Source organism: Podarcis melisellensis, assembly GCF_964234715.1.
Source record: "Podarcis melisellensis genome assembly, chromosome: 6".
NCBI lineage: Eukaryota > Metazoa > Chordata > Lepidosauria > Squamata > Lacertidae > Podarcis > Podarcis melisellensis.
This window is the reverse complement of record NC_138538.1, coordinates 36,857,150-36,884,330: the sequence shown is the minus strand read 5'-3', so window position 1 is coordinate 36,884,330 and position 27,181 is coordinate 36,857,150. Positions and strand designations below refer to the sequence as shown.

The 27,181-nt window shown below is 43.0% G+C and overlaps 1 protein-coding gene across 1 annotated transcript in view; it reads left to right on the top strand.

Annotated features, from left to right (window-relative positions):
- The window catches only part of GUCA1B (guanylate cyclase activator 1B), a 31,138-nt gene extending 13,200 nt beyond the window's left edge, over positions 1-17,938 (top strand). The window contains exons 2-5 of the mRNA XM_081916480.1: positions 200-653; positions 8,793-8,942; positions 14,460-14,574; positions 15,618-17,938. Of these exons, the coding sequence (XP_081772606.1) occupies positions 450-653; positions 8,793-8,942; positions 14,460-14,574; positions 15,618-15,739 (591 nt within the window). The 5' untranslated portion in view covers positions 200-449 and the 3' untranslated portion in view covers positions 15,740-17,938. The remainder of the gene's footprint in view (positions 1-199; positions 654-8,792; positions 8,943-14,459; positions 14,575-15,617) is intronic.
- The last annotated feature ends 9,243 nt before the right edge of the window (positions 17,939-27,181 follow it).

Below are 27,181 nucleotides of genomic sequence, written 5' to 3'. Positions count from 1 at the left end.
TCATTCAGAAAAGTGTTATAAATAGTCTTAACAGGGGAGCTTTCAGGTCTTTAGACCAGCATCAGAGACCCCAGTGACCTTACTTGGGAAACACTTCTAAATGAGACATTAACCTGAGACCTCTGAAGGTCTCTGTGACGTGCATGGGGGAATCTCCTAATGTTCTTATACTTTCTTATCTTGTGCTGGATTAACTCAGGGGATCCACTCCCAGTTGCGCTTGTATGAGAATGACACTGGAAGGCTGAGTAGCTGCTGCATGGAAGACGGGTAAAAAGAAGAGGAAAAATGATAAGGAGAAGCAGCCCAGCATAATCGTGCAATATTCACCAAAGCAAGAAAAAGAAAACTCACATTGTAAGTTTTTTAAAAAGTTATTCAAGAAAGAAAATACCAAGCTGAAAGAGGAGAAGGGGGAGAATCCCACCACTTCCATTTCGTGAAACAACATGGGACAACGCTTAACAAATGAGGAGGGGGAACAAGTTGAGATTGATGTGGCTGAACTGCAGGAATGGTATAAGAAGTTTGTGGTGGAATGTCCAAGCGGGACCCTTTTCATGCATGAATTCAAGCGATTCTTCGGAGTACAGGATAATCAGGAGGCAGCGGAATACGTGGAGAACATGTTCAGAGCTTTTGATAAGAATGGGGTAAGCATTATTCCAGCATTTACTGTTTTAAAAAGCTTTTGATTTGATTTAGTTTAGATTTACACTGAAAGAAGAAAAGTCACTTTCCATTCTTTTCTGAGGCAGGTTCCAGACAACCCACATATTGAACCATCTTTTGGATTTGTTTTCAGGGAGGTTAAACAATGTTGGATATTTACTGAGCATTCATTGCACCACACATGGGTTACTCCACACGCCCCATTTTATTTGCCTGTCACTTTCTGGATCTTTTTAGGAAGTGGATATGTTGCGCAAGACCTCCAAATCAACTTTAATTGCACAACCTGAATTTTCTGGTACGTCATTGCATCCCACCCCAAAATTGCAACACTCTGGAAGCACCTTAAATGTGGATTTTTCCTTTGGACTAGACCTTATTTGTTAAGTGTTATTTGTTCAGAGGAGCTACCGATGTGCCAAACTTGCAGGAGGTGGGTAATAATTTCCAGAACTTCACAGAGAGTCAACTAATAAAATTTAATTTTGTTCAATATTCCCTCCAGCCCAACCCCACCCCAAAATTGGGTTCTTTGAACCGTAGATTTATCTGTCAAATTCTAGGAACCTACATTTTACATTCTTGTCTAAAGACTTGTGAAATGTACATCAGATTCAAGACGATACACAGTGAACAACCTTCAGAAAAACAAAGCTGGACACATTTAAAGGGGTTCTCTCAGTTGTAGCCATTAATATAACTTTAATATTTTTATGATAATGATTTATCTGGGTAGTGAAATGATTTTCTGATGAAACAGCCTGTTGTCACTGCACAGTGGAGGGAGAGTGGTTTTGGTGCACTGATTTATAGCAGTCACTGCAAGGTCACACTGACTATTGTTACATAAGATGTCACTTGACTGTGTTCTAAACGTCAGCGAGAGGAAGGTACTCTGCTGACTTAGGGGCCTTAGATCATAAAATCTAGTCCAACCCCCTGCAATGCAGGAATATCAACACACAGCACCCCCCCCCACTATCCAATTTGAAATCATACTGGACCCTGCTTAGCTTTGCAGATATGCTAATGGTTTTATTGCTGCACCACTAGGACAAGATGCTTTGTAACTAACAAAGAATCAGTAGCCAGAACACGATTTTGTTGCTGAAATTCCTGTAAATAACATTGGAATGCCACATTTTTATTATTGCTCAAGTACAGGTCAAATATTGAAGATATTTTTTAGCCAACCTCCATACCTATCTTACACACTTCTTGTAAATGTCATGGTAATTCATATCAGTTTAACTTCATTTTCCCTGTTCCAGGAAGAGAAGCACTATAAAGTGGTACCTTGGTTTACAAACTTAATCTGTTCTGGAAATCTGTTCTTAAAACCAAAGCATTCTTAAACCAAGGTGTGTTTTGCCATAGCAGTGGGGAGCTCAATTTACAAATGGAACACACTCAACAGGAAGCGGAACATGTTCTGCTTCCGAGGCAAAGTTCACAAACCAAAACACCTACTTCCAGGTTTGCAGAGTTCTTAATCCAAGTTGTTCGTAAACTAAGTTGTTCTTAAACCAAGGTACCACTATATAGACATAGAAGGAGTGCATTGTGTTGAACTGGACATATGAAAGATGCAGCTTGTATTCAAATTGTGACTCAATACGTTGTGAGAAGTTTCAACTTAGATGGGCTGAGTTGCAGTGTGGGAGTGAATTAAACTAATCACAAAACCGGCTCAATTAATTAAAAATGAGGTGTAGTCATCAACTAAGTTCTACTCAGGGTAGACTTGCTGAAATTAATAGGTCTAACTTAGCCATGTTCATTAATTTTAATGCATCTACTCACTGAGTAAAGCTTAGTGGGAGACTCCACCCAACTCCTGTTACTTCCAACACATAATTATCACGTGCTTTGGTGGCAAGGGAAATTTCCAGCAGGAAAGCACCAATTCAGGGCAACAGGCTACAAATGGATAACACAGTTGAGAGGTAAATGTCCTTAGGAAGAATATTCTAGGATTTGCATTTTGTATGTTGGGTGTTTTTTAGTTTGACATTGTACAACTGCATATACTGAATGCAAGCTTTAACTAATTCACAGCAAGGGGAAGAGCAGAGGGGAAAGAAAGATGCATATGCAGTTGGATAGCGCAGATTGTTTTTGTTGGCATCCGCCCGTCATAGCTGTCAACTTTTCCCTTTTTTAAAGGGAAATTCCCTTATTCCGAATAGGATTCCTTGCAAGAAAAGGCAAAAGTTGCCAGCTATTCTGCTCGTCTCAGGAAATAATGGAGTGTGCCTCCACGGTGAAGTCAAACCACTGGAGAATCACAGCACCTGCTGTGGCTGCAGAAACTGGTAACTCGTAACTGCTGCCTCCTGCGTTGTTTTTGCTATATTAGCAGCACCGAAGTGACTTCCTTGAGGCGCAAGCCTGGGCAGTGTGTGTGGAGGTTCTGAGCTGTCCAGACAACAAGACTCCCACCTCTTGGCCTTGCTGATGTGCTCCAAAGGAAAGCAGAGCAATACGTTTGGCACCGGCTTGGCTGCAGGAGTTGCTTCTTAGTTGCTCCCAGGTCTCCAGAGCTGATTTCGAGGGCGCACAAGGGCTGGAGGAGAGGAAGAAGAAGTTAAGAGAATAAGAAGAGCCTGCTGGATCAGGCCAATGGCCCATCTAGTCTAGAATCCTGTTCTCACAGTAGTCAAACAGATTCTCAAGTGACACCCGAGCACAAGTTCTGTGCGCTCATAGAAATCTGTTGTGCCAGCAGAGCTGCATTGTTGGAGGCCATCCTTCACACCAGCTTGAGGTTTGGGCCTGAAATATAAAAAGTCAACAGACCCCAAGAGAGAGATGAATGGGAGTATAGGCTTTTGCATGGCCTGATCTTATGAAAAAGTGCTCCACTCTTAAGAGTAGTAGAATTTGATCTGATTGTTTCAGTGTTGGTATCAGCTCGAACTGGCTTGCTGTGCAAGAATTTTCATACAGTCTTTTGTATTAAGTGCCTCTGGGCCGGACATGAGCCATTGGCTTGGGGAAAAGAGGCAGAAAAATTCCCATACGAATCAAGGAGAGCACATGATTTCAGCAAGGCATTTGACAAGGTGCCCCATGATATTCTTGTAAAGAAGCTGGTAAAATGCAGTCTTGACTATGCTACCACTCAGTGGATTTGTAACTGGCTGACTGACCGAACCCAAAGGGTGCTCATCAATGGTTCCTCTTCATCCTGGAGAAGAGTGACTAGTGGGGTGCCACAGGGTTCTGTCTTGGGCCTGGCCTTATTCAACATCTTTATCAATGACTTGGATGATGGACTCAAGGGCATCCTGATCAAATTTGCAGATGACACCAAACTGGGAGGGGTGGCTAACACCCCAGAGGACAGGATCACACTTCAAAACGACCTTGACAGAATAGAGAACTGGGCCAAAACAAACAAGATGAATTTTAACAGGGAGAAATGTAAAGTATTGCACTTGGGCAAAAAAAAATGAGAGGCACAAACACAAGATGGGTGACACCTGGCTTGAGAGCAGTACATGTGAAAAGGATCTAGGAGTCTTGGTTGACCACAAACTTGACATGAGCCAACAGTGTGACGCGGCACCTAAAAAAGCCAATGCAATTCTGGGCTGCATCAATAGGAGTATAGCATCTAGATCAAGGGAAGTAATAGTGCCACTGTATTCTGCTCTGGTCAGACCTCACCTGGAGTACTGTGTCCAGTTCTGGGCACCACAGTTCAAGAAGGACACTGACAAACTGGAACGTGTCCAGAGGAGGGCAACCAAAATGGTCAAAGGCCTGGAAACGATGCCTTATGAGGAACGGCTAAGGGAGTTGGGCATGTTTAGCCTGGAGAAGAGGAGGTTAAGGGGTGATATGATAGCCATGTTCAAATATATAAAAGGATGTCACATAGAGGAGGGAGAAAGGTTATTTCTGTTGCTCCAGAGAAGCGGACACGGAGCAATGGATGCAAACTACAAGAAAGAAGATTCCACCTAAACATTAGGAAGAACTTCCTGACAGTAAGAGCTGTTCGACAGTGGAATTTGCTGCCAAGGAGTGTGGTGGAGTCTCCTTCTTTGGAGGTCTTTAAGCAGAGGCTTGACAACCATATGTCAGGAGTGGTCTGATGGTGTTTCCTGCTTGGCAGGGGGTTGGACTCGGCCCTTGTGGTCTCTTCCAACTCTATGATTCTATGATTCTATTCTACAGAGATACACTGCTCAAAGCTGACAGCAATGAAAGCAGTGTATTTTATGTGAAGAAATATGATGAAATGCACTTTGGGGACTGCAGAGGAATTTATTGCTCGCACCCCTCTAGCTTAAGCCTTACCCATTAGACTGGGCTGGCAATTACTTTAAGCTTTGTAAAGACACTTAAGGGTGTTAGTGGCCGATTTCTGCTATTTCTCATAGTAAATGGAAGCTCCGGGGGTTGGCAAAATCCCAACTGTCTTAGGTGTATACTCCAATTTTGAGAACATTGTATGATTGACAGGACATCATGGTCTACCTAGCATAAGTATATGTTCAGCCCTGAGGTCAGTTCACATACCGGTATATCTTAATGGCAGGAAGATCAAGCCCAGCTAATTGAAGCTATAGCAGACCTATCACTGCATGGCTCACAATTAAGAAACTGGAAGAGCAAGTTCCTACAACGCTTAAGAACTAGAAAAGCAAGCTTCTATAACTTTTCTTCTTGAGGGAAGTTGGCTTCAATCAGATTTGACCATATACAAATTTAAATAAAGATTGTGCTATACAGAGAGCTGAGTGGATGTAATGAAAAACTAAAACTGAAAACAGTCTGAAGACTAGTTACGGAGGGTGCTACAGCAGCTACACTGCCTACCCTACTTATTCTAATCCTTATCTCACAAAGCCTGATTCTGTCAATAATGAATCCTGCTCTCTTCTTTCCTTCAGTCAGGATGCCAAAGACTGGCTTTGAGAAGGAGGATACTGTCCATTGTTCCTGTTCAGTATAGTTAAATGGTATGCAGGACAAGAACAGGAAAGCCAGACATAGAGATTGTAGGCACCTCCTACCTTTAGGAGTTTTATTACAGGTGTATTCTGCAACATATCCTTGACAAAATAATAGTGCATTGGTGATGGATTCATTTTGATTCATCATTAGTTCTACAATATTTCCCCAATGCTAGGGGCCGGATTAAGACAAACAAAAATGTAGGCTACATTTGAAGCTGACAAGCAGAGGGCCAATTAAGATTTAGAATAAGCAAAAATACATTTGTTTTCAAACTTCCAGTGCTTCTTTAAAACCAAAGAAAAAGGCACTATATTCTGTACAGTGGTACCTCTGGTTACGAATGCTTCAGGTTACGAGCTCCGCTAACCTGGAAGTAGATGCTTCTGGTTGTGAACTTTGCCCCAGGATGCGGACGGAAATTGTGCGCCAGAGGCATGTGTGTAGTGGGAGTCTCCATTAGCAAAAGCGTGTCTCAGGATAAGAATGATTTCAGCTTAAGAACGGACCTCCAGAATGATTTAAATTTGTAACCAGAGGTACCACTGTATTTACATAGTGTCCTCCAATGGCAGAACCTGCAATTTTTAATATAGCATATGCAATCTGTGATTTCTATCTAACATGTTAATACAAACAAATAATGGTACGAAGTGTTTCTAAAACACAGCATGCCATCCAACTTTTTCATTTCAAAAACCAGGACACGCGTCTTCTGCGACATGCTCCCAGGTGAGTCACCTGGCACGCATTGCAATCTTGCCCTGAAAAAAGTGCTTTTTCAGGGTGAGAGTACAAGAGAGAGCAGCACTCAAAATGGCTGCCACAGTCTTGCTTTAAAAAATAGGGTGCCCCTTTTTTCTGGGACACTCAGCATGTATGACACAGTTGCCATCTGAATTAACCAATTCAGTTTCTGTCTGAATGGAACCTATGGTGGAGAAGATTCTTGAGAATAACTCTCCATTCATGTAGCCATTCAGGTCAACTAATGCATGCAGACAGTTCATGTACTTGTCATTATAGAATATGGTGTCAGGTGTTTGGTACTCTGTGTAGGGAGAGGGATGTGGAAACTGACATCAAAATAGTAGCCAGAAAGTCAGACATGGGAAGCAAAGTTGTGTATCAGCACCAGAAGAGGATCAAGATAGTGAAGTCAAATCAGGTTTATATAGATCAAGGAAACTAGGTGTCAATAGTGCAGGGTCAAAAGTCAAGAAGATATGCCAAGTAAGGAAAAGAGAGTCAAAAGAGTAAGCAGGGATTATATGCTTCATATAGGATTAGATAAACAATGGAAACATGACCTCAGCATGGCCACACAGGAGCAAGGAGGACAGAATGCCAGTGACAATATGGTATAGAAATGCTAATGTTGTGTACCACACACTATACTTTTAAAGCACATCCAAAGCACATCTAAAGCACCCTCGCTCAAAGAAATCTGAGCATCGTAGTTTGTTAAGGGTTGCTAGGAATTTTAACCCTGTGAGAGAAAACTGTAGTGCCCAGAATTCTTTAAATGGAAAGAATGTGCTCAAATGTGCTTTTAAGGTATAGTTTGCACATAGCCCAAGTCCACATCTGTTGTTTCAAATATACAAAAGATGATTGCACCATTTGGAATCGTTGCACACTTCCACAGAAACCACTAGTGTCTGCTGTGTTCTGATATTAAAGGTCTAATCCTCAACTATTTTCAAAATTCAAATGTAATTAAACTTTATTAGCTGAGTTTTGTGATGGGAATCAATTTTGAAAGATCTTCAAATTATCCTTGTTAGAATCTAAAACTTAAATACTTAAGACATTGGATCACCCATTGCAGGGTTACTGCCACACCCAAGGAACTCTTTAGACTAGATTATCCTGAAATAGGTTGTATCACAGGATCACTGGGAAGAGTAGAAACTACTCTTTCAATTCCCCTCTCCACCCCCCCCCTTTGAAAGTAAGTTTTCGAACAATATATAGTCTTTAACAAAAAACAAAAAAACCATTAGGCAAGAATGAAGCTTGTGAGAGTGAAACACAGTGTTGTTGTTTAGTGGTTTACAGTAGTTGTGTCCAACTCTTCGTGACCCCATGGACCAGAGCACGCCAGGCACTCCTGTCCTCCACTGCCTCCCGCAGTTTGGTCAAACTCATGCTGGTAGCTTTGAGAACACTGTCCAACCATCTCGTCTTCTGTCATCCCCTGCTTCTTGTGCCCTCAATCTTTCCCAACACCAGGGTCTTTTCCAGGGAGTCTTCTCTTCTCAGTAGGAAACACAGTAGGAAGGCAATAAATATTGCCTTCTGTCAGCCATTAAATAGCTGACAAAGTATTTGTATGCTGATCATTTGGAATACAGCACACACAAACAAAAGTGAGAAGACATCCTGATTCAAATGTCAATGATCCTTTAAGTTACACCAGGGGTGGCGACTACATAAGCTCTCTCTCAGAGACCTTTACAAATAATAATAATAATTACAGCCTGCATTTAATATAGTGAAGGGTTCCAGCTTTCTCCCTCTATCCTAAGACTGAAAACAAGTCAGAAGATAACATATGCTAGACACAATAATAAGACCTGGTGTGTGGATAAATGTTTGTGCATGCAGGCACATGATACCAAGCATGAAGAAGTGTACTTGATAACTTCATTTGATAACAGGAATCTGCACAAGGTAGTGTGCTTGATAACATAAGCTGTATTTTTGCTACAAAATGTTGGGCAGCTGCTGCCTCCAGAAATGGAGATGGGACCTGGCCTCAGGAAGGACTTTACCACAAAGACTTCTTGCGATTAGGATTTAAGGTGCACAAATGCTTCCTGGGACAAAGCACTAAGTGAAGAATGGATTCCTTTTGGAAATATAGAAACCTGACGTAAGGCACAACTGGTTGGTAATGATAATCTAAGAGATTTTAAGATTACATTGAGTAATTACGTCAGCCAAAGGTTATAGGAGAAAACAAAAGTAGATAGCACATGAGTAAATATCATAATGACTACGTTTAGATTTCATCAGGGAATTGAAATTATGGCATGCAGCCATCATTCTAACTCCATTTCCATTAGTTTAAGATCTTTTTGACAAGTTCGCTATACATTTTGCTTCACTCTTTCCAGATTAACCCCTCCATGTTTTTTAATCCACAGGACAACACCATTGATTTCCTAGAATATGTGGCTGCTCTGAATCTTGTTTTACGAGGGAAGTTGGAACACAAACTGAGGTGGACGTTCAAAATATATGATAAGGATGGCAACGGCTGCATAGACAAACCCGAGCTCTTAGAAATAGTTGAGGTGAGTAGGAATTCAGTATTTGCTGCCAAACACTCTGTCTGATTTCATAACTTGAGTTTGGAGGCTTCTATAAACCCAGTCCTGCTTGAAGAACTGCTGCAGGGTTTCTCAAAAATGGGACATTTCAGCCATCCATAGAGATATGTGAAACCTAGTGTCCGGCACTGTCATGACACTAGATCTGCTGCTGTGAGTGCGAGACCTATGATGTTGATCGCTCACCTTCCCTCTTGAATTGTTTCATTTATTTGTAGCATTTGTATAACTTTTTTTTTTTTTACAATACATAAAACAAAATAATTTAAATGCATCCTAGGACATGAAATCATAAAAACAAAAGGTACATATAAAGAAATACTCTCAAAGTTAAAACACAGATTGAAAAATGGGCACCATAATCCAAAGCCCATTTAGCTGGGAGGGGGGTATCCTGATTCTGCCAGTCTTTGCCTACAGCAGTGGTTTTCAACCAGTGTGCCGTGGCACCCTGGGGTGCCTTGAAGGATGGTCAGTGGTGTCGCGGGCAACACTGGCCTCTGCCCCTCTTTCTTTCCCTCCCTCCTTTGATCCCCTCTCATGTCTCTGCCTCCCAAAGGCTTGCACAGCTGTTTGTTGCAGCAGCCCTGGCTACAAGCTCTGCAAGCGAATGGTGCCTCTTGGGCTGACCAGGGGGTGCTGGTTACCAGAAGCTGAGGCGGCCTCGGAGTAAACAAGCAAGCAGGCAAGGGAGCCCAGCCAGCCAGTCCACCAGCCCTTGCTGTTGGGAGGCTGGGCAGATAAGCATTGCTTTGGCCTTTCTTGTGCTTGCTGTGTGCAAGGCCTGCCTGGGAACTGAGTGCCCACTGCTGCCTTTCAAGGTAAGCTGCTGGCCTCATGGTCACTTTTGGCTATTCTCCATTGGACCACTAAGGCTGGGGAGATCCTCTTCACAGGCCTCTCTTTGGAGCAGAGGTGGAGGGAAGCTTAGAGATCAGGGGCGACAGCAGCAGCTGCCCAGAGGACTCCCAAAGAGAGCCATCATACAATCATCCAAAACAATTTGTCTGCCTCCTCCCATCATGGGAGCATCAGGGCTGCAGATGCCGCAATGGCCCCCTCACACCATTAAGCTGCAGTAGGAGCACCCAGGGTATGAATTTCAGCCTGATCCAGGCTACAAAGATTATTTTAAATACCTGGGTGAACAGAACGATCTTCCTCTTGTGCCCCAAACGCCACAAAGATGGTTCCATAAAGGCTCCCTGGAAAGACTATAGAGCTAGGGTGCCACAACTGAAAAGACCCTCACTGGAGGAGCAAAGCCTCCAATGAAAATGTTAAGCTTTTGGGAAGATGCACATGGGAGAATGTGGTCTTTTGGACAATCCCATCTAAGGCTTTAAGGTTTAAACTGGCACTTTAACTGGACCTGGACCTGGAAATGGACTGGGATTTTGAAATCTGATTTTTTTTAAATGGTGCCTTTGCTCTGCTCTGTTCACTTTCACTGAGGTTTCCCAAATGATGTTATTGACAGTAAAAAGTAAAAATCTTAACTTTTTTGCCTGTCATGTTAATATGCACACGTCATGCTTTCTTAACTTTATGTGCATGGTCAGAAAGAGTAGTGACAAGGAATGGGCTTCAGTATCAAGGAAAGGATCCAGCTTCTTCTAAATTATTAATGACTGACAAGTTGGGTGTGATGCAGTGGCTTTCCTGTAATGCTTCTGATCATGATGAAAGTACAGTGGTACCTTGGTTTACAACCATAATCCGTTCCGGAGGTCCAATTGTAAACCAAAACAGGTTGTAACCCAAAGCGCGCTTTCGCCAATGGGGCCTCCCCCCCAAATTGGTTGTAATAAAAAAAAAAATGGGTTGTAATCCAAAATGGTTGTAATCCAAAGCGGTTGCAAACCAAGGTACCACTGTATTCGAACAAGGTGGCAACACAATCTTGAGAGATAGCAGTGGATTCCAGACAGTCTGAAGGAACAGAGTACAGGAGATGGTAATGGGTTTCTATTCACAAGTGGGAAGAGTGCTGTTGTGCTCAGATCCTGCTTGTGGGCTTCCCATAGGCATCTGGTTGACCATGGTGAGAACAGGATGCTGGACTAGATGGGCCATTGGCCTGATCCAGCACTTTCTCTCTCTCTTTTTTAAATACAATTTTTATTAAGTTTTACACAATTTTTCAACACAACATCTCCAACACTACATAACAAATCCCTGGCTATCATAGCCTAGGGTTTCCATCAACCCCTTCTGATGGTTTTCTGAATTCCTTTCTAATTGTGCATTTTATTACTATGCTTATTGTTTTAAATCCAATCATACCGTAGATTCCGGCGTATTAGGCGACTGGGCATATTAGACGGCCCCCCAAAATTGGCAGCTGCAATTTGGGGATTTGTCTTATAAGCCCAGTCTTTCTCCCGGTGTGGAGCCTGCCACCCGCCACCCATACCCAGCGTATAAGACGACCCCCGACATTTTAACCTCTTTTCCAGGGTTAAAAAGTCGACTTATACACCGGAATCTACGGTATGTCAACTAATCTTAATACTTCTCACAATAATTTGAATAGCTCTCCTTATAAAACTTCTTGCAATCCTACAATTCAAATACAATATAAATTTCTTCCAGTCCTTTAGGCAAGTCTGGTCCTGCTGATTTCAAATTTTCCCTGTAAGTCTTGCCAGCTCGACATTGTCCATCAATTTTATTTGCCACTCTTCTTTTGTTGGCATTTCTTCTTGCTTCCATCTTTGGGCTAATAGTATTCTTGCCGCAGTGGTCACATATAAAAACAGTTTTAAAAAATCATTTTTATGAATTTCTGTACCTACCATACCCAGTAAAAGAGCTTCTGTTTTTTTGGGAAATGTATATTTCAGCATTTTTTGCTTTCATTATAGATAATTTCCCAGTAGTCTTTCTCTTTTTTGCATTCCCACCACATGTGGTAAAATGTGCCCTTTTTTTCTTTACATTTCCAACATTTATTTTTTGTTTTATACATTTTAGCTAGTTTCACTGGTGTTACGTACCACCTATACATCATTTTCATTATATTTTCTTTTAATGCACTGCAGGCAGTAAAATTTATTCCCTCTCTCCATAACCTCTCCGAATCATCTATTGGTATGTTATGTCCTATATCTTTAGCCCAATGTATCATTACTGATTTGACTTCTTCATCTTTTAGATGCCATTGCAATAGTAATTTGTACATTTAAGTGATCCAGCACTCTCATGTTCACAATGGACAAGTAAAGGTCCCTGGAGATTAGAACAGTGTCAATCCAAATGGAGAAAATGCAGCTAGGTTGTTTTTTGTTTTTTGTTTGGTAATATATACCAGAAAAGAAAAACAATGCTATGTGATCTGAGGAGCTCTTTTTACACACACCGCATGCTGTACATAACAAAGAGCAAACAGTGTAAAGGAGTGATTGGAAATTTATTGGAAAAAATTCTTGCTTCAGCTAGCATTACCTAAGAATAAGGATTAGAGAGAGAGAAATCAGGACCAAGCCATTGCACTTATCACACTAGCCATTCTTTCTTTCCTGTATCCAAGACCAACTGCATCCAGTAGTTAATTGCTTCAAGTAAAACAAAGCCATAATTCCTTTGGTGAGTCATAAGCATCAGGAAGATAAGCAGCCAATGACCTGTGCCAACAAAGAGGTCTGCTTTAGGCAGATTCACAGTCCCAGTTTTAAGGTCCGCAGAGAATTGGCCATAGCTGGGTCATGCCCTGGCTAATCCACAGTCTGGTGAGATGCCTCGCCCTTGTTGAAGATGTAAAGAAAATCAAGGAGTGGAGAAGAGAATTCTAATTCTTAAGCCTGAAGGGGAAAGAGAGGCCATGACTCAAAATCCCCAAAACTGCAAAAAAACACACACAAATAATCCCACAAATCCATCAGAATGTAGAATCATGAAGTTTGAAGGAACTTCAAATGTATTCCCAACACCTGCCAAGGCAGGAAAACCACTACTCCAGCTTCCCTGATAAGTGGCCACCCAACCTTGGCTTTAAAAACCACTAACAAAGAAGAGCCCAGCACTTTCTAAGGCAGTTTGTCCCACTTTTGAACAACATATGATGTTTAGTCTAAATACCTTATTAAATTTGAACCTACTCGTACTCTCTGGAGCAAGAGAGTACAAATTTGCTCTATCATCTGTGCAATAGCCCTTCAAATATTTGACTATCATCATAAATAAAGCCTCTTAATCATCTCTTTCATGGGCTAAACATACCTAACCCCTTCAACCTTTCCTCTTAGGTCTTGTCCCCCAAGCTCCTCACTATCTTTATCAACCTCTTTGTCATATGACACATTCGATTTCTATTTTATACAGAAGTTATATTTTCACTTACATTTGAATGGAACTGCTATCCTAAGCACAGGACTAAGAAAAAGTAGTGTTCAAAAAGAGAATATGCGGTTTAGAGGAGGATTGGTGATTACAGAGTTGGAAGTGATCAAAGGCCATTGAGCTTAGTCCTTAATCACACAACAGCTCCATCAACTTGTCATGTTTTCAAAGACCAATCTGCACACCACATTAAAGTACTGTGCTGTTTAAATTAAGTTGTGGTTTAATGTGAATGAGCAGCATGCTTCTCCTCTCTGCTCCTTTCTTTTGTGTCTGGGAAAGAAGAAAAACAGAGGCTGGCTTGCTGTTGTGTGTGAACCAGCACTCATAGTTCATTTCTCTCTTAACAAACCATGATGGTAAGCCTAAAACAAACCATAGCTTTCCAAAGTAGCTGTTTGGGAGAAAAACAAATCATGAGCATTGGTTTGCACATAATGGCAAGCAAGCCTTTGGTTCATTTCCTCCCCAGTGCACTGAATAAAGGAGCTCAGGAACAACATTGCAATGCATTTTGTTTAGATCATAATTTAGACCAGCATGGGTCAAATGGTATACATTACATGTGATTGCATCTCATAATAGCCCAGTGGTCTTGTAAAAAACAAAACAAAAACCCAAATCTGGAAAAGTCATTTTGGGAAGGGCAACTATGGATAGAGAAGGGGTAAATCCTTAACCTCTCTTGCTGCCCACTCCCTTCCTGCTACAAATAGCACCTCCTAGCTGTTTATCTGTTCAGAGCATCCCAGGTGCATGTTTCCTTGTGCAACCAACAGGAGAAAGCAAGGTACACTGCACTGAAGTCCCAGCAAAGCAGACAGGGAGACTTTACTTACTGATCCTCAAGATGGTTCTGACTCAGTGACCATGAACAAAACTTACCTAAACTGAGGAAGTGGAGGTGTATGTCCACCCCATCTGACATGCTGTCTCTTGCTGTGCCATTTCCTGATGTCTCAAATCCTGACATGCACAGATTATTTCCCCAGATTACAAATGTGAGCAAAATATTCATTAGATTTTTCTGCATCTCTGTCTCAGAAACTTAAGTTGCTTTCTTTTCTGGTCTTCTCTTACCAGCAAGTGTCTGTTTGTTTGTTTGTTTTTAAAAACCATAGTTGTTTTTCTGTCTTCCAGTCTATTTACAGGCTTAAGCAAGTATGCCAGCCTGATGAAGAGCAAGGGGCACCTCGTCTCACTCCAGAAGAAGTTGTGGACAGGATATTTCAGTTAGTGGATGAGAATGGAGATGGTAAGAAATTTTCACCTTGGGTGATATTTGTGTCTGGATCTGTAATACTTATGCCATTCCAATGATTAATGGTTACACCAAAACTCACGGGAAGGAGCATTGTATGCAATTTAGTACAGCCCGAGTCAACTCATTTAAAATGTAAGGGCATTGGGTGGCTCATTTGGTTGAGCATGAGGCTTTTAATCTCAGGGTTGTGTGTTCAAGTCTCATGTTGGGCAAAATATTCCTACATTCCAGGGGCTGGACTAGAAGACCCTCATGGTCTCTTCCAACTCTACAGTTCCACGATTTTATGATTCTCTAGGTCAGAGTTGGGGATTCTATAGTCCTCCAGACATGGCTTGTCTACAGTTCCTATCATCTCTGCCCCTTGACCCTGCTGGCTGAGACTGATCTTCTTTTGATTGTTGGACCTGGAGTCCAACAATATCCAAAGTGCCACAGGTCCCCCATCCCAACCTTGCTCTACATAAAAGCTTCTACATTTTTGAACTTTTACTCAGATTTTCTGTGGACCATCATATCCAATCATTGCTGGTGCTGAGCCAAATCTGAATGTTTGATTTGCACCTGAGCACCTACTCTTGGCTTTCCCCTTTTAGACTTGCTCAGGCACTTCACGACTCCCTTGAAAATGTTTGAAGAGCATGCAGGGCAGGGTGGGGGGAACTCAGCAAATAATGTGTCTGAAAGTGAAAACTCTCTTAAGGAGATTCTGGCTGACTTAAATGCTCTCAACACTCACTGGTAAGGATCTGAAGCGACTATATTGGAACATTCTGATAACTTTTCCTACGATGAATAAGTGCAGTAGCACCATTTGGGACCCACTAGCATGAGGATACCCATTCCCTTCTCTCTCCACAACGAAAATGGCAGGTTGTAGGTGGCAGGAGAGTCTCTGATAGCACATGGTGGCAAAGAGGTGCAGTGACCCAAGTGCTGGCATGCAGATGTACAGAATAGGTAGAGCTTTGAGGGCATGCTTCCTTTGTTCCCTTCCATCTTTGATAAATGTCTCTCTTGCATTGATTCTTTAGGGCAGCTTTCTCTGGATGAATTCATTGACGGGGCCCGAAAAGACAAGTGGGTGATGAAGATGCTACAAATGGATGTGAACCCTGGAGGATGGATTGTTGAGCAGAGGAGGAAATCTTCGTGACCGGAAGGATGTGGTGTGGGGCAGCAGGTGGTTCAGTGTGTTGCATTTCCAGTTGTAACCAAATGGAGAGTGCTTCCTTTCATTCTAGAATTATTTGCTTAACCGAAAGCATTCTCCAGCAACTCTGTGAAGCACGCGTATTGAAAGTACCACGGGTACTAACCTATATGAGCCATGGTTGGCCAGTCATGCTAGGAAATAACCATATGCATAAATATTGTCCTGTTTGCTGGTCCAGGTATCAAAAGGGACTGACTTAGAAGAGTCTCAAAAGTGAACATTGAGTGTCATTTGATGCTCAGATGCACAAAGGGACTGATTAGTAAGTCACAATGCTTTCTTTGTAGGTGTATGTCTGCTATTTTATGTCTGAGGAGAAAGAGATGAACTTGCTGGAAGAGAGGAAGTTCTTTGGTAACAGAGTTTGAGAATATGGCTGGTTTGTTCTGATTCTGAGTTTGTGTGTTCCAAAGGTTTTACTTGATGTTAATATTCTGCTGCTAACCTAAACCATTTGGAGACTGTTTCATCGCAAGTGAGATGTTCCAACTTTTTGTAACATTGCAAATGCACAGCCAAGCATATATGGAATTGGAAACAGGAAAAGAACCTATTTACTATATGCAATGAGACTGCAGGGAGTACAGGCTCTTACTAGACCAAGTGCAGAATATTATGAATACTGGACTTGTAACATCATACACCTATTGTGTTCTGAGTCTATTTCCCTCTGTCAACTCACTGATTGTCTTAGGGCAGATTCCTCTACTTGGTAGATCCTTCTTCGGAACCCTTTTCTAGGAATTTTAGTGTCATTGAGGAAACTTTGGTCTGGTTAAGATGATCCTCCAGACTACAGTTTGAAAAATCAGAAAGGTGACATAACATCATGCACTTGCAGTAGCTGTCTCTCTCTCGCATTTTCTTGTGGCAGTTCCCACTCCCTTTCCTTATTTCTTCTAACCATGGTTTGCCATAATTATTGACTTGGGCAAACTGTGATTAGCAATAACCAGGACTAACTCCAAACAATGATTTGCAAGCCTATGGTCTCAAGGCATAGTTTGCAGGCAAGTATTACCCTTAGTTTGCCAGCTTTGGACATCACAACAAACTATGGTTAGTGGAAACCTGATCATGGAGTGGCTCAGTGTGCATCAATGGAGGTGAGAGGGGGAAGGGAAAGTGCGAGAACACTTGGTACCTTCCCAAACTTCCAAACCATGGTTTGGAGTACTGGATCATGATGTCTGCCCAGGCCTGAATATGAGGATGGTGACAGGGCAGCATGTTCTGGTGAGAAATGATGCTAATTATGAAATAAGCAGTGCAGATCTGTCACATTTGCACTAAAAGTTTGCAGATGAATTAGTGAATAAATAAGGTGAGGCTCCATTTGCTGAGCCTGTTGCACATTGTGAATACTAGGTATAAGTGCTCATTAGCAAATAGGTGACATTGTATTATATTTATTAAAACTCTTCAAATACAGAAGAACTCATTTGTTTGAGTGGCCTGCATTACATTCAAGCTTTCCAGAGACTACAAGCCAGGATCAGTGCCAGGTTTAGTGGGGTATTTGGCACTGCACAGGTGCCCCTCTTGCCTTGATAACCTGCAGGCCCAGCAACAGAAAAAGCTGGTCCAGCCAGCAAGCTATGCTATATTGGAGCCCCAGAGACACTGAGGGAGGTTAAAATGACAGGAGCCACCCACAGCTATGCGGGAGCCAGTGCTGAGAGGACCACCAGGCCTCAGTGGCCAAATCAGAATTTGGTGGTGCTTCCTCAGTAAGGGCTCAGGCCCTTAGCAATGGCCTGGTGCTGTTGACCCCAGTCACTGGACGGTATAACAATAGTATGGAATGGTCTGGCCCAAAGCACACAACAGACTGATCATTCTCGTGATCACTCAATATCTTCATTTTCAGATAACTCTTTGGCTGCACATTCAATTTGTAAAGCATGTGGAAACACCAGAAATAAAGTCATATAGGCAATATTTTTGAATATTCATAGATATGTAATTATGGGAGGGGTCTGTTACATCTATCAGAGATATCATACTCTGGTGGAATTGTGTAATACAATAAGAAGACACAAATGCTAAACTAAACCAGCTGAATAATAATTTTCTCACCTTACCTTGAATGTATTTTATTTGCCATTTTCTTATTCTTCAGACTCATAAGACAAAATCCGCTCTGTACCAGGTTGGAATAATATGTATATATATTTCTGTGGCCTTTTGTTATAAACCCTTTTGCTTCTCTTTAGTGTTTGAGTTTTACATACTTGGTCTGCTTTCTTACATTTAGGGGCATTGGGGTTGGTACATGGGTGTGTAAAATAAAATCAGTGTTTTCAGCAATCCAGTACAAGTGTGATTGACATGTCTCTACATTCTAATAAGCTTGCCTCTACTATCAAAGAAAATATATCTTTTATGAAAAGTGTCACCAAAGGTGTTATTATGTATGTTAACGTTCTTCATCTTCATTCACTTGCAACCAAACAAACTTTTTACAATATGGGATTTTTCCAATGGCATTGTGTGTGTTTGTTTGTTGTTTGTTTGTTTGTTTGTTGTTAGATACAACTTCTATACTGCTTCAGTGTAGGGGAAAAAACCTCAAAGTGATTTACACAAATGATAAAACAATATAACTATCACTAAAGATTTACAACCATTAATTAAAACATAAAGTTAAAACCGCAATAGAGCAAACTTCTGAACAACTGGGTAAAGTAAAGGTAAAGGAACCCCTGACCATTAGGTCCAGTCGTAGCCAACTCTGGGGTTGCGGCTCTCATCTCGCTTTATTGGCTGAGGGAGCTGGCGTACAGCTTCCAGGTCATGTGGCCAGCATGACTAAGCCGCTTCTGGCGAACCAGAGCAGCACACGGAAACGCCGTTTACCTTCCCACCGAAGCAGTACCTATTTATCTACTTGCACTTTGACATGCTTTTGAACTGCTAGGTTGGCAGGAGCAGGGACCGAGCAACTGGAGCTCACCCCATCGCAGGGATTCGTACCAGCGACCTTCTGATCAGCAAGTCCTAGGCTCTGTGGTTTAACCCACAGCGCCACCTGCGTCCCTGAACAACTGGGTAGGTTTGTTTAAATAAGAATGTCTTCAGCAGGCACCAAAAAGAATACAGTCGTACCTTGGATCCCCAACTCCTTGGCTTCTGAACAGATTGGCTCCTGAATGATCAAAACCCGGAAGTGAGTGTTCTGGTTTTTGAACAATTTTCTGAAGCCAAATATCCGGCGCAGCTTCCTGCAGCCAATCAGAAGCCGCGCTTTGGTTTCTGAACGTTTTGGAAGTCGAACGGACTTCCAGAGTGGATTCCGTTCGACTTCCAAGGTACGATTGTACAGTGAAGATGTCTGCCTGATATCAATAGGCAGTGAGTGCCAAAGTGTCGGTGTCCTAGACAACTGAGTTCTTACAGATGCGGTGCAGGTATTATGTGGCACCTATAAAAGTGCCAATTCCTCTGATCAAAGTGGCTGTGTGGGCACATATGGGATAAAAGGACCTCTTTCTTCTATGCCTGGGAATAGCTCCTTGTTCAGCTACACCGGAGTGAGGAATGCACAAAAGAAGCTGAATATTCTTGAAGGACACTAAGGCCATGTCCACACTTCATAGTAAACCATAAACTTGGCTTTGCCGTCTGAGTACGGCATGGACAACTTCATGGACAACCTTCCAGGGGCCGCCTTCCAGTGTCAGGTGAGGCCAGAGGCAAAAGTGGTCAGAGCAGTGGATTGTGGCTCTTCACTCTGTGAAGGAGATTTCATTACGGCAACACAAAAGTCAGTTTCTATACTCCTCACTCGTCATCCTGCATCCAAACAAGTAAAAGACACCATTGTAGTTCATGGAAATTTTCCAGCCAAGCAAAATCACTCAAGAAGAAGAAGAAGAAGAAGAAGAAGAGGAGTTTGGATTTGATATCCCGCTTTATCACTACCCGAAGGAGTCTCAAAGCGGCTAACATTCTCCTTTCCCTTCCTCCCCCATAACAAACACTCTGTGAGGTGAGTGGGGCTGGGAGACCTCAGAGAAGTGTGACTGGCCCAAAGTCACCCAGCAGCTGCACATGGAGGAGCGGAGACGCAAACCCAGTTCACCAGATTATGAGTCCACCGCTCTTACCACTACACCACACAAGGAGGATGCAGAACCAGGCAGTCAGGGGTGTGGCCTGAGGAGAGTCCCGAGGGCCAGACAAAGGGATTTGGAGGGCCACATTTGGCTCCCGGCCCTGAGGTACCCCTGCACCAGTGAAACTGTGCCTCCTTTGCTCCTCTCCGCTCTACGTGGCTCCCATGCAAAGGAAGCAGCCTATGATCCCTGCCTCTGTGTTACATCCAAACCAGAGACCATAGCTTGATTTGATCCAAAAACTACTGTGAGTAAAGGAAGAACAAACCTTGCCTACAGTTGGTGGTTTGTTGGGAGTGAAACAAGTACTGTAAACTAACCCTTCTCCATAGGGTGGAACTGAAACAATTGTTTTAATTTATTTTGGACATCAAACATACATACACAGTAACTGCTAAATCTCCTTTTTTTAAAAGTTTATTTTTGAGACACTCAGAATTGGGACATAAGAAAGTGGGATAAAATAAAATTTAAAAATAGAGAAGAAAGGGCCTCAGCTGAAAGCTTTTTAAATTCATTTATGAAACAGGGATTCTGCAAAAAAGAATCTATGGGTACACTTTTCAGAGATGTTTTCTTCTTATTGGATCTTGCCACTAGTTCTCTAAGAAGAAAACTGGCCCCCTATCTCCAATTTGATTTAACCCCTGGGCTACTTACGATGTCAGAAACTTTCTGTAATCCATTTTCCAGACCTACAGCCTAATTAAGATTGGATTGACTTGATCCGATTTCTCATCAGGCTAATTTCGGAAACTGGGAGGTGGGCATCAAAAGCTTAGGAGGAGCAAATCCCAGTTGAAGCTATGAGCTGATCATAGCTGGTGCTTCTTTGTGATGTTGCCCCAAATAAGAGAGGATTGAAGATAGATTCATGGGGAAAGAAGGAGGAGACCCAGTATACCTCCTAGAGCACAGTATTATGGACTGCTGTATCGAGACGAGAATGTGCAGTAATAGTGTTTCATAGGAATATGTAAAAGTTCTGTGTGGTGTTGGATACTGAACAAACACATCCTTCCCACAGAACTTCCAAACTGATTGAAAGAAGGGCTACTTATACATTTAAAAAAAAATTGTCTGAAGAGACATGCCATGCAACCAATTGTAGTCTGAAGCTCTTTTGACTACAAACCCCCAATTCTGGTTCTAGTTTTGTGCTAGAAAACTCTCTCTGCGCTCCTCCCAGTCGTCATTTCTCCTCTAATTACTGCTGTAGATATTATTATTATTATTATTATTATTATTATTATTATTATTATTATTATTTTACCTGCCCTTCATTAGCAGTTCCCAATGTAGGTTACAACAATTTAAAATTAAGAAATAACAACAGTTAATAAGAATTATAGAATGAAAAACTGGAAGGGTGTTCTGAATTCTTTTATTCCCTTTTCAGCCCAGCTTGAATTCAAGCTTTACCTGCATCTCCTGCTTGAATATGAGCCACATTTGCAAATGAAGATTTTTCCTTTGCAGCCTGGCTTGAGTTAAAGCTGTGAACTCATAAGCAAGAAAAGAGAATCCCAGAAGTGGCCAACCAACTCCAAGGCCTGTCAGGTCTCCTTTGGCACATTGGCCAGAGGTTCCTCACCTCTGGTGTAGCAGTTAGAGCCTGGAATTTGGCTGGGAAGAGCAGGGTTCACAATTCTGATCAGTCATGTGGCATGGCTGCGATCCTGTTCATGGTTACCTGGGAGTAGGCTCAGGTGAATTCAGAGGTGCTTACTTCTAGCTGCATATTTTCAACATGTAAAACACGCTTTATAAAAACATCTCCAGTTGACTTGTCGCAGGCTGAAGTTTAACCTGAAGCTTTCAATTAGAAATGCAAACAACCTTGCGAATAAAGGTTACCATTTAAGCTACTAGCATAAAACAAGAATGCCATCAAAGGAAAGAAATATCTTTCCAGAACTTTATTTCACCCAAACTCTGATTTCCTCTGTGAATCTGTCACAAAGAGTAATAAAACTCGAAAGTCCCATTATCACCTCCTGTCACTTACCAGATCAAGGCCCAAAACTCTGCTTCCTTGCTGCCCCCCCCCCGCCCCCCGCTCATACCCCTCAGTGGCGTAGCGTGGGTTGTCAGCACCCAGGGCAAGGCAAGTAATTTGCACCCCCTAACCCGTGGATTTGCGCCCCCTAACCCGTGGATTTGTGCCCCCTAACCCTAACCCCCATATGTTGCGCCCAGTGCGGCCGGCCCCCCCTGCACCCCCCACGCTACGCCACTGATACCCCTCCTTGCTTCATTATATTACCAGAGGGAACTAGAATGCATTTTTTAAAAAAAAAAATTAATTGATTTTAACATATAAATTATAATATGTACCACAAAACTTATCACTTATACAATCTTTTTAGACTTCCATCAGCACCTCTGATGATCCACCATTTTAACCACTTCTTGTGCATTTCTTAACTTTATATTGCCTTTACATCTCTTAGCAAATCATCCTTCCCCTTCTCCAATTTTGCAATACTTCCAATAATACTCCTCATAAAACTTCTTGGGAACTAAAATGCATTTTATGTCTGACAAATAATTTCTATTGCATTAAAAAGATGGAGTTACACAATAGCCTGCTCAGCAGAGTGCTAAGACAATGTGTAACTACAGCAATGGCCAGATGGTGGCATGCTAGATTTATAAAACTCAGAAAGAATCCCAATTTACTGCAAAATGAAGTTGAAACAAATTAGGAGAAATTAAAGACAATTATTCCAACTCAAATTTGCTTGGAGAAAGTCAGATTTATCATCTCTTTTTTAAAAAAAAAAAATTCTCATTCCCAGTTATGGTTCCATAACTCAAATTCAAGTTCTATAAAAATTCTGGAAACTGTAATATAGGGTGTGGGAACATAAGAAGCTGACAGTTTTTTCAACTTACCTTAACTATAGGAGCACCTATAACCCTATATCAACAATGTAAAGTAATGTAGGACACACACACAGCTATTCTAGGATGCTCACACCTATACTAGGAGTTAAATTTCCTTGAGTCGTGTATGGGCAGAATTGGGCTGAACTGGCGTTTTGGCACCAGGCCCAGGAAAGCCACTTTGGGTTAGGAATTGTTACTTGCAGCCCAATCTTGTTCATGTCTACTTAGAAGTAACTCCCACTGTTTTAACAGGTCTTGCTCCCAAATAAATGTGTTTAGGATTGCAGCCTAAATTTGAATTGTCACATGCTACCAAATATAACACATGTACTCAAGAAGCAAGCTTTGGTTCTTGTATTCTTCTCCCTTCTGTTTCTACTCTCTTAACAAAATGGTGAATGCACATTAATATTGCATTATAATTGGCAATGAACAAATTGGTATTGGTGAGTCTGAGATAACAGACTTGAACATGTAATTATATCATATACTTATATTGATGCTTAAGTTTGCATAGCTGGTCCCAAGGAATGTTAGGACATGTAGTTTATAAAGGCTCATAATTCCATTAGAGATTCATATGACGTAAGGGGCACTCTGCTAATCCTGTAAAAAAGTTGTGGATTGTAGTGTCTTGTATTTTTAGATTTTGATAGCTGCTATGATTCTCCCCTGGCTAGATCTAGAACACAATGACTGAACACAATGCCATATTGTCTCTGGACCAATGTGGCAACCCTTTAATCAAAACACAGTTGCTGATGAACCATTATAAATGAAGTTTTTTAACATCGTGACCGCCCTGCAGTTCAATGAATTGTCTGTCTTTATTTAGCATGTGTCTGAGTGGAAGGCAATGAAGTACCAGAGGTGTGATGGTATCCATCCTAAAAACATCTGTGGAGTAGTATAGTTGCCACAAGAAGTTGGAGAAAGTGGATAGTAAAAAGTTTTTCGCCCTTTCTCATAACACTAGAATTCATGGACATCCAATGAAGCCGAATATTGGAAGATTTAGGACAGATAAAAGAAACTATATCTTCATGCAGTACATAGTCAAACTATGAACCTCACTCCCCTAGGAGGGAATGACTGGTCACCAACTTGGATGGCTTTAAAAAAATTGTTGTTGTTGTTGTTTAGTCGTGCTCAACTCTTCGTGACCCCATGGACCAGAGCACGCCAGGCACCCCTGTCTTCCACTGCCTCCCGCAGTTTCGTCAGACTCATGCTGGTAGCTTTGAGAACACTGTCCAACCATCTCGCCTCTGTCGTCCCCTTCTCCTTGTGCCCTCAATCTTTCCCAACGTTAGGGTCTTTTCCAGGGATAATAATAATAATAATAATTTATTATTTGTACCCCGCCCATCTGGCTGGGTTTCCCCAGCCACTCTGGGCGGCTTCCAACAGAAATGAAAAATACACTAAATTGTCACATATTAAAAACTTCCCTGAACAGGGCTGCCTTCAGATGTCTTCTGAATGTCAGGTAGTTGTCCATCGCCTTGACATCCGGTGGGAGGGCATTCCACAGGGCGGGCACCACCACCGAGAAGGCCCTCTGCCTGGTTCCCTGCAACTTGGCCTCTCGCAGGGAGGGAACCGCCAGAAGGCCCTCGGAGCTGGACCTCAGTGTCCGGGCAGAACGATGGGGGAGGAGACGCTCCTTCAGATATACTGGACCGAGGCTATTTAGGGCTTTAAAGGTCAGCACCAACACTTTGAATTGTGCTCGGAAACGTACTGGGAGCCAATGTAGGTCTTTCAAGACCGGTGTTATATGGTCTCGGCGGCCGCTCCCAGTCACCAGTCTAGCTGCCGCATTCTGGATTAGTTGTAGTTTCCGGGTCACCTTCAAAGGTAGCCCCACGTAGAGCGCATTGCAGTAGTCCAAGCGGGAGATAACCAGAGCATGTACCACTCTGGCAAGACAGTCCGCAGGCAGATAGGGTCTCAGCCTACGTACCAGATGGAGCTGGTAAACAGCTGCCCTGGATACAGATTTGACCTGTGCCTCCATGGACAGCTGTGAGTCCAAAATGACTCCCAGGCTGCGCACCTGGTCCTTCAGGGGCACAGTTACCCCATTCAGGACCAGGGAATCCTCCACACCTGCCCGCCTCCTGTCCCCCAAAAACAGTACTTCTGTCTTGTCAGGATTCAACCTCAATCTGTTAGCCGCCATCCATCCTCCAACCGCTTCCAGACACTCACACAGGACCTTTACCGCCTTCACTGGTTCTGATTTAAAAGAGAGATAGAGCTGGGTATCATCTGCATACTGATGAACACCCAGCCCAAACCTCCTGATGATCCCTCCCAGCGGCTGCATGTAGATGTTGAAAAGCATGGGGGAGAGGACAGAACCCTGAGGCACCCCACAAGTGAGCGGCCAGGGGTCTGAACACTCATCCCCCACCACCACTTTCTGAACACGGCCCAGGAGGAAGGAGCGGAACCACTGTATAACAGTGCCCCCAGCTCCCAGCCCCCCAAGACGGTCCAGAAGGATGTCATGGTCGATGGTATCAAACGCCGCTGAGAGATCCAGCAGAACTAGGAAACAGCTCTCACCTTTGTCCCTAGCCCGCCGGAGATCATCAACCAGTGCGACCAAGGCAGTTTCAGTCCCATGATGAGGCCTGAATCCCGACTGGAAGGGATCCAAATGGTCCGCTTCTTCCAGGCGTGCCTGGAGTTGTTCAGCAACCACTCGCTCAATCACCTTGCCCAAGAATGGAAGGTTTGAGACTGGGCGATAATTGGCCATCGTGGCCGCATCTAAAGATGGTTTTTTAAGAAGCAGTTTGATAACCGCCTCTTTCAGCGGGTCTGGGAAGGCTCCCTCACGGAGGGAAGCATTCACCACCCCACGAAGCCCATCGCCCAGTCCTTCCCGGCTAGCTTTTATAAGCCAGGATGGGCAAGGATCCAGGAGACAGGTGGTTGGCTTCACTCGTCCAAGCAGCCTGTCCACATCCTCGGAGGTAACAGATTGAAATTGATCCCACACAACTTGACCAGACAGGACTCTAGCACTCTCCCGCCCCGGCCCTGCTCCCACGGTGGAGTCTACTTCTTCCCGAATCTGAGCGATTTTATCTGCAAAAAAATTTGCAAAATCATTGCAGGAGAACATGTGGCCCGTACTGGGCCCCGATGTTACAGGTGGTTCCGCTAAATTGTGAACCACCTGAAAGAGTCTCCTGCTGCTGTTTTCTGCAGATGCAATAGAGGCGGTGAAGAAAGTCTTCTTCGCCGTCGCTATCGCCACTTGGTAGGCTCGACGTTGAGCTCTAACCCGTGTCCGGTCAGATTCAGAATGAGTTATCCACCACCGGCGCTCTAGCCGTCTCAACGATTGTTTCATTGCCCTCAGATCTGTGGAAAACCACGGGGCTCTCCGGGCTTCATGCAATCGGAGAGGGCGCTTCGGAGCCAAACAGTCAATAGCCCTGGTTAACTCCACATTCCAGCGGGCCACCAGGGAATCGGCTGAAAGGCCATCAACATGGGATAAGGCATCCCCTACCACTCTCTGGAAACCATTTGGATCCATTAAGTGGCGGGGGCGGACCATCCGAATCGGTCCCACCTCCCTGCAGAGGGGATGGGTCGCAGAGAAGTCTAGTTGCACCAGGAAGTGGTCTGACCATGGCACTTCTTTCGTTTCACTTTTACTTAGTGTCAGATCACCAACATCCGTAGAGGTAAACACCAGGGAGTCTTCTCTTCTCATGAGGTGACCAAAGTATTGGAGTCCCAGCTTCAGGATCTGTCCTTCCAGGGCTGATTTCCTTCAGAATGAATAGGTTTGATCTTGTTGCAGTCCATGGGACTCTCAAGAGTCTCCTCCACCACCATCATTTAAAAGCATCAATTCTTTGGTGATCAGCCTTCTTTATGGTCCAGCTCTCACTTCCAGTCAAGTTAGATGGTTTTCGTTTTTTATCTTATATTTTGGAAATGTACATCCAGTTCTTATTTTCCTTTGAAAAAAATTTGGGGCCCCAAGAGAGTGGGGCCCTAAGCTATAACTTGTTTAGCTTATACATAAATCTGGCACTGATTATCATAGTCTCCCAATACCCTGAACCATCATGAAAACATTTATGCCATCATGGCTTTAGACTTTGTCATGCAGAACCCCATTTTTGTTGAGGTACGCTAACCGGAAATAGTTTCCCTTCAGGCAAGTATTGTCCTCTGTCTGATGTGATCCTTAACCGGCCATTAGACTGTCAGTTGCAAAGCCTGCTGGCTGAAAGGATAACGAAAACGTAAGGTTTATCCTTTCAACCAGCAACTGAACCAGCCATTCTAAGTATAGGTTTCACATGCGGCCAGTGTGGAGCCAGTAAGTTAACGCCAG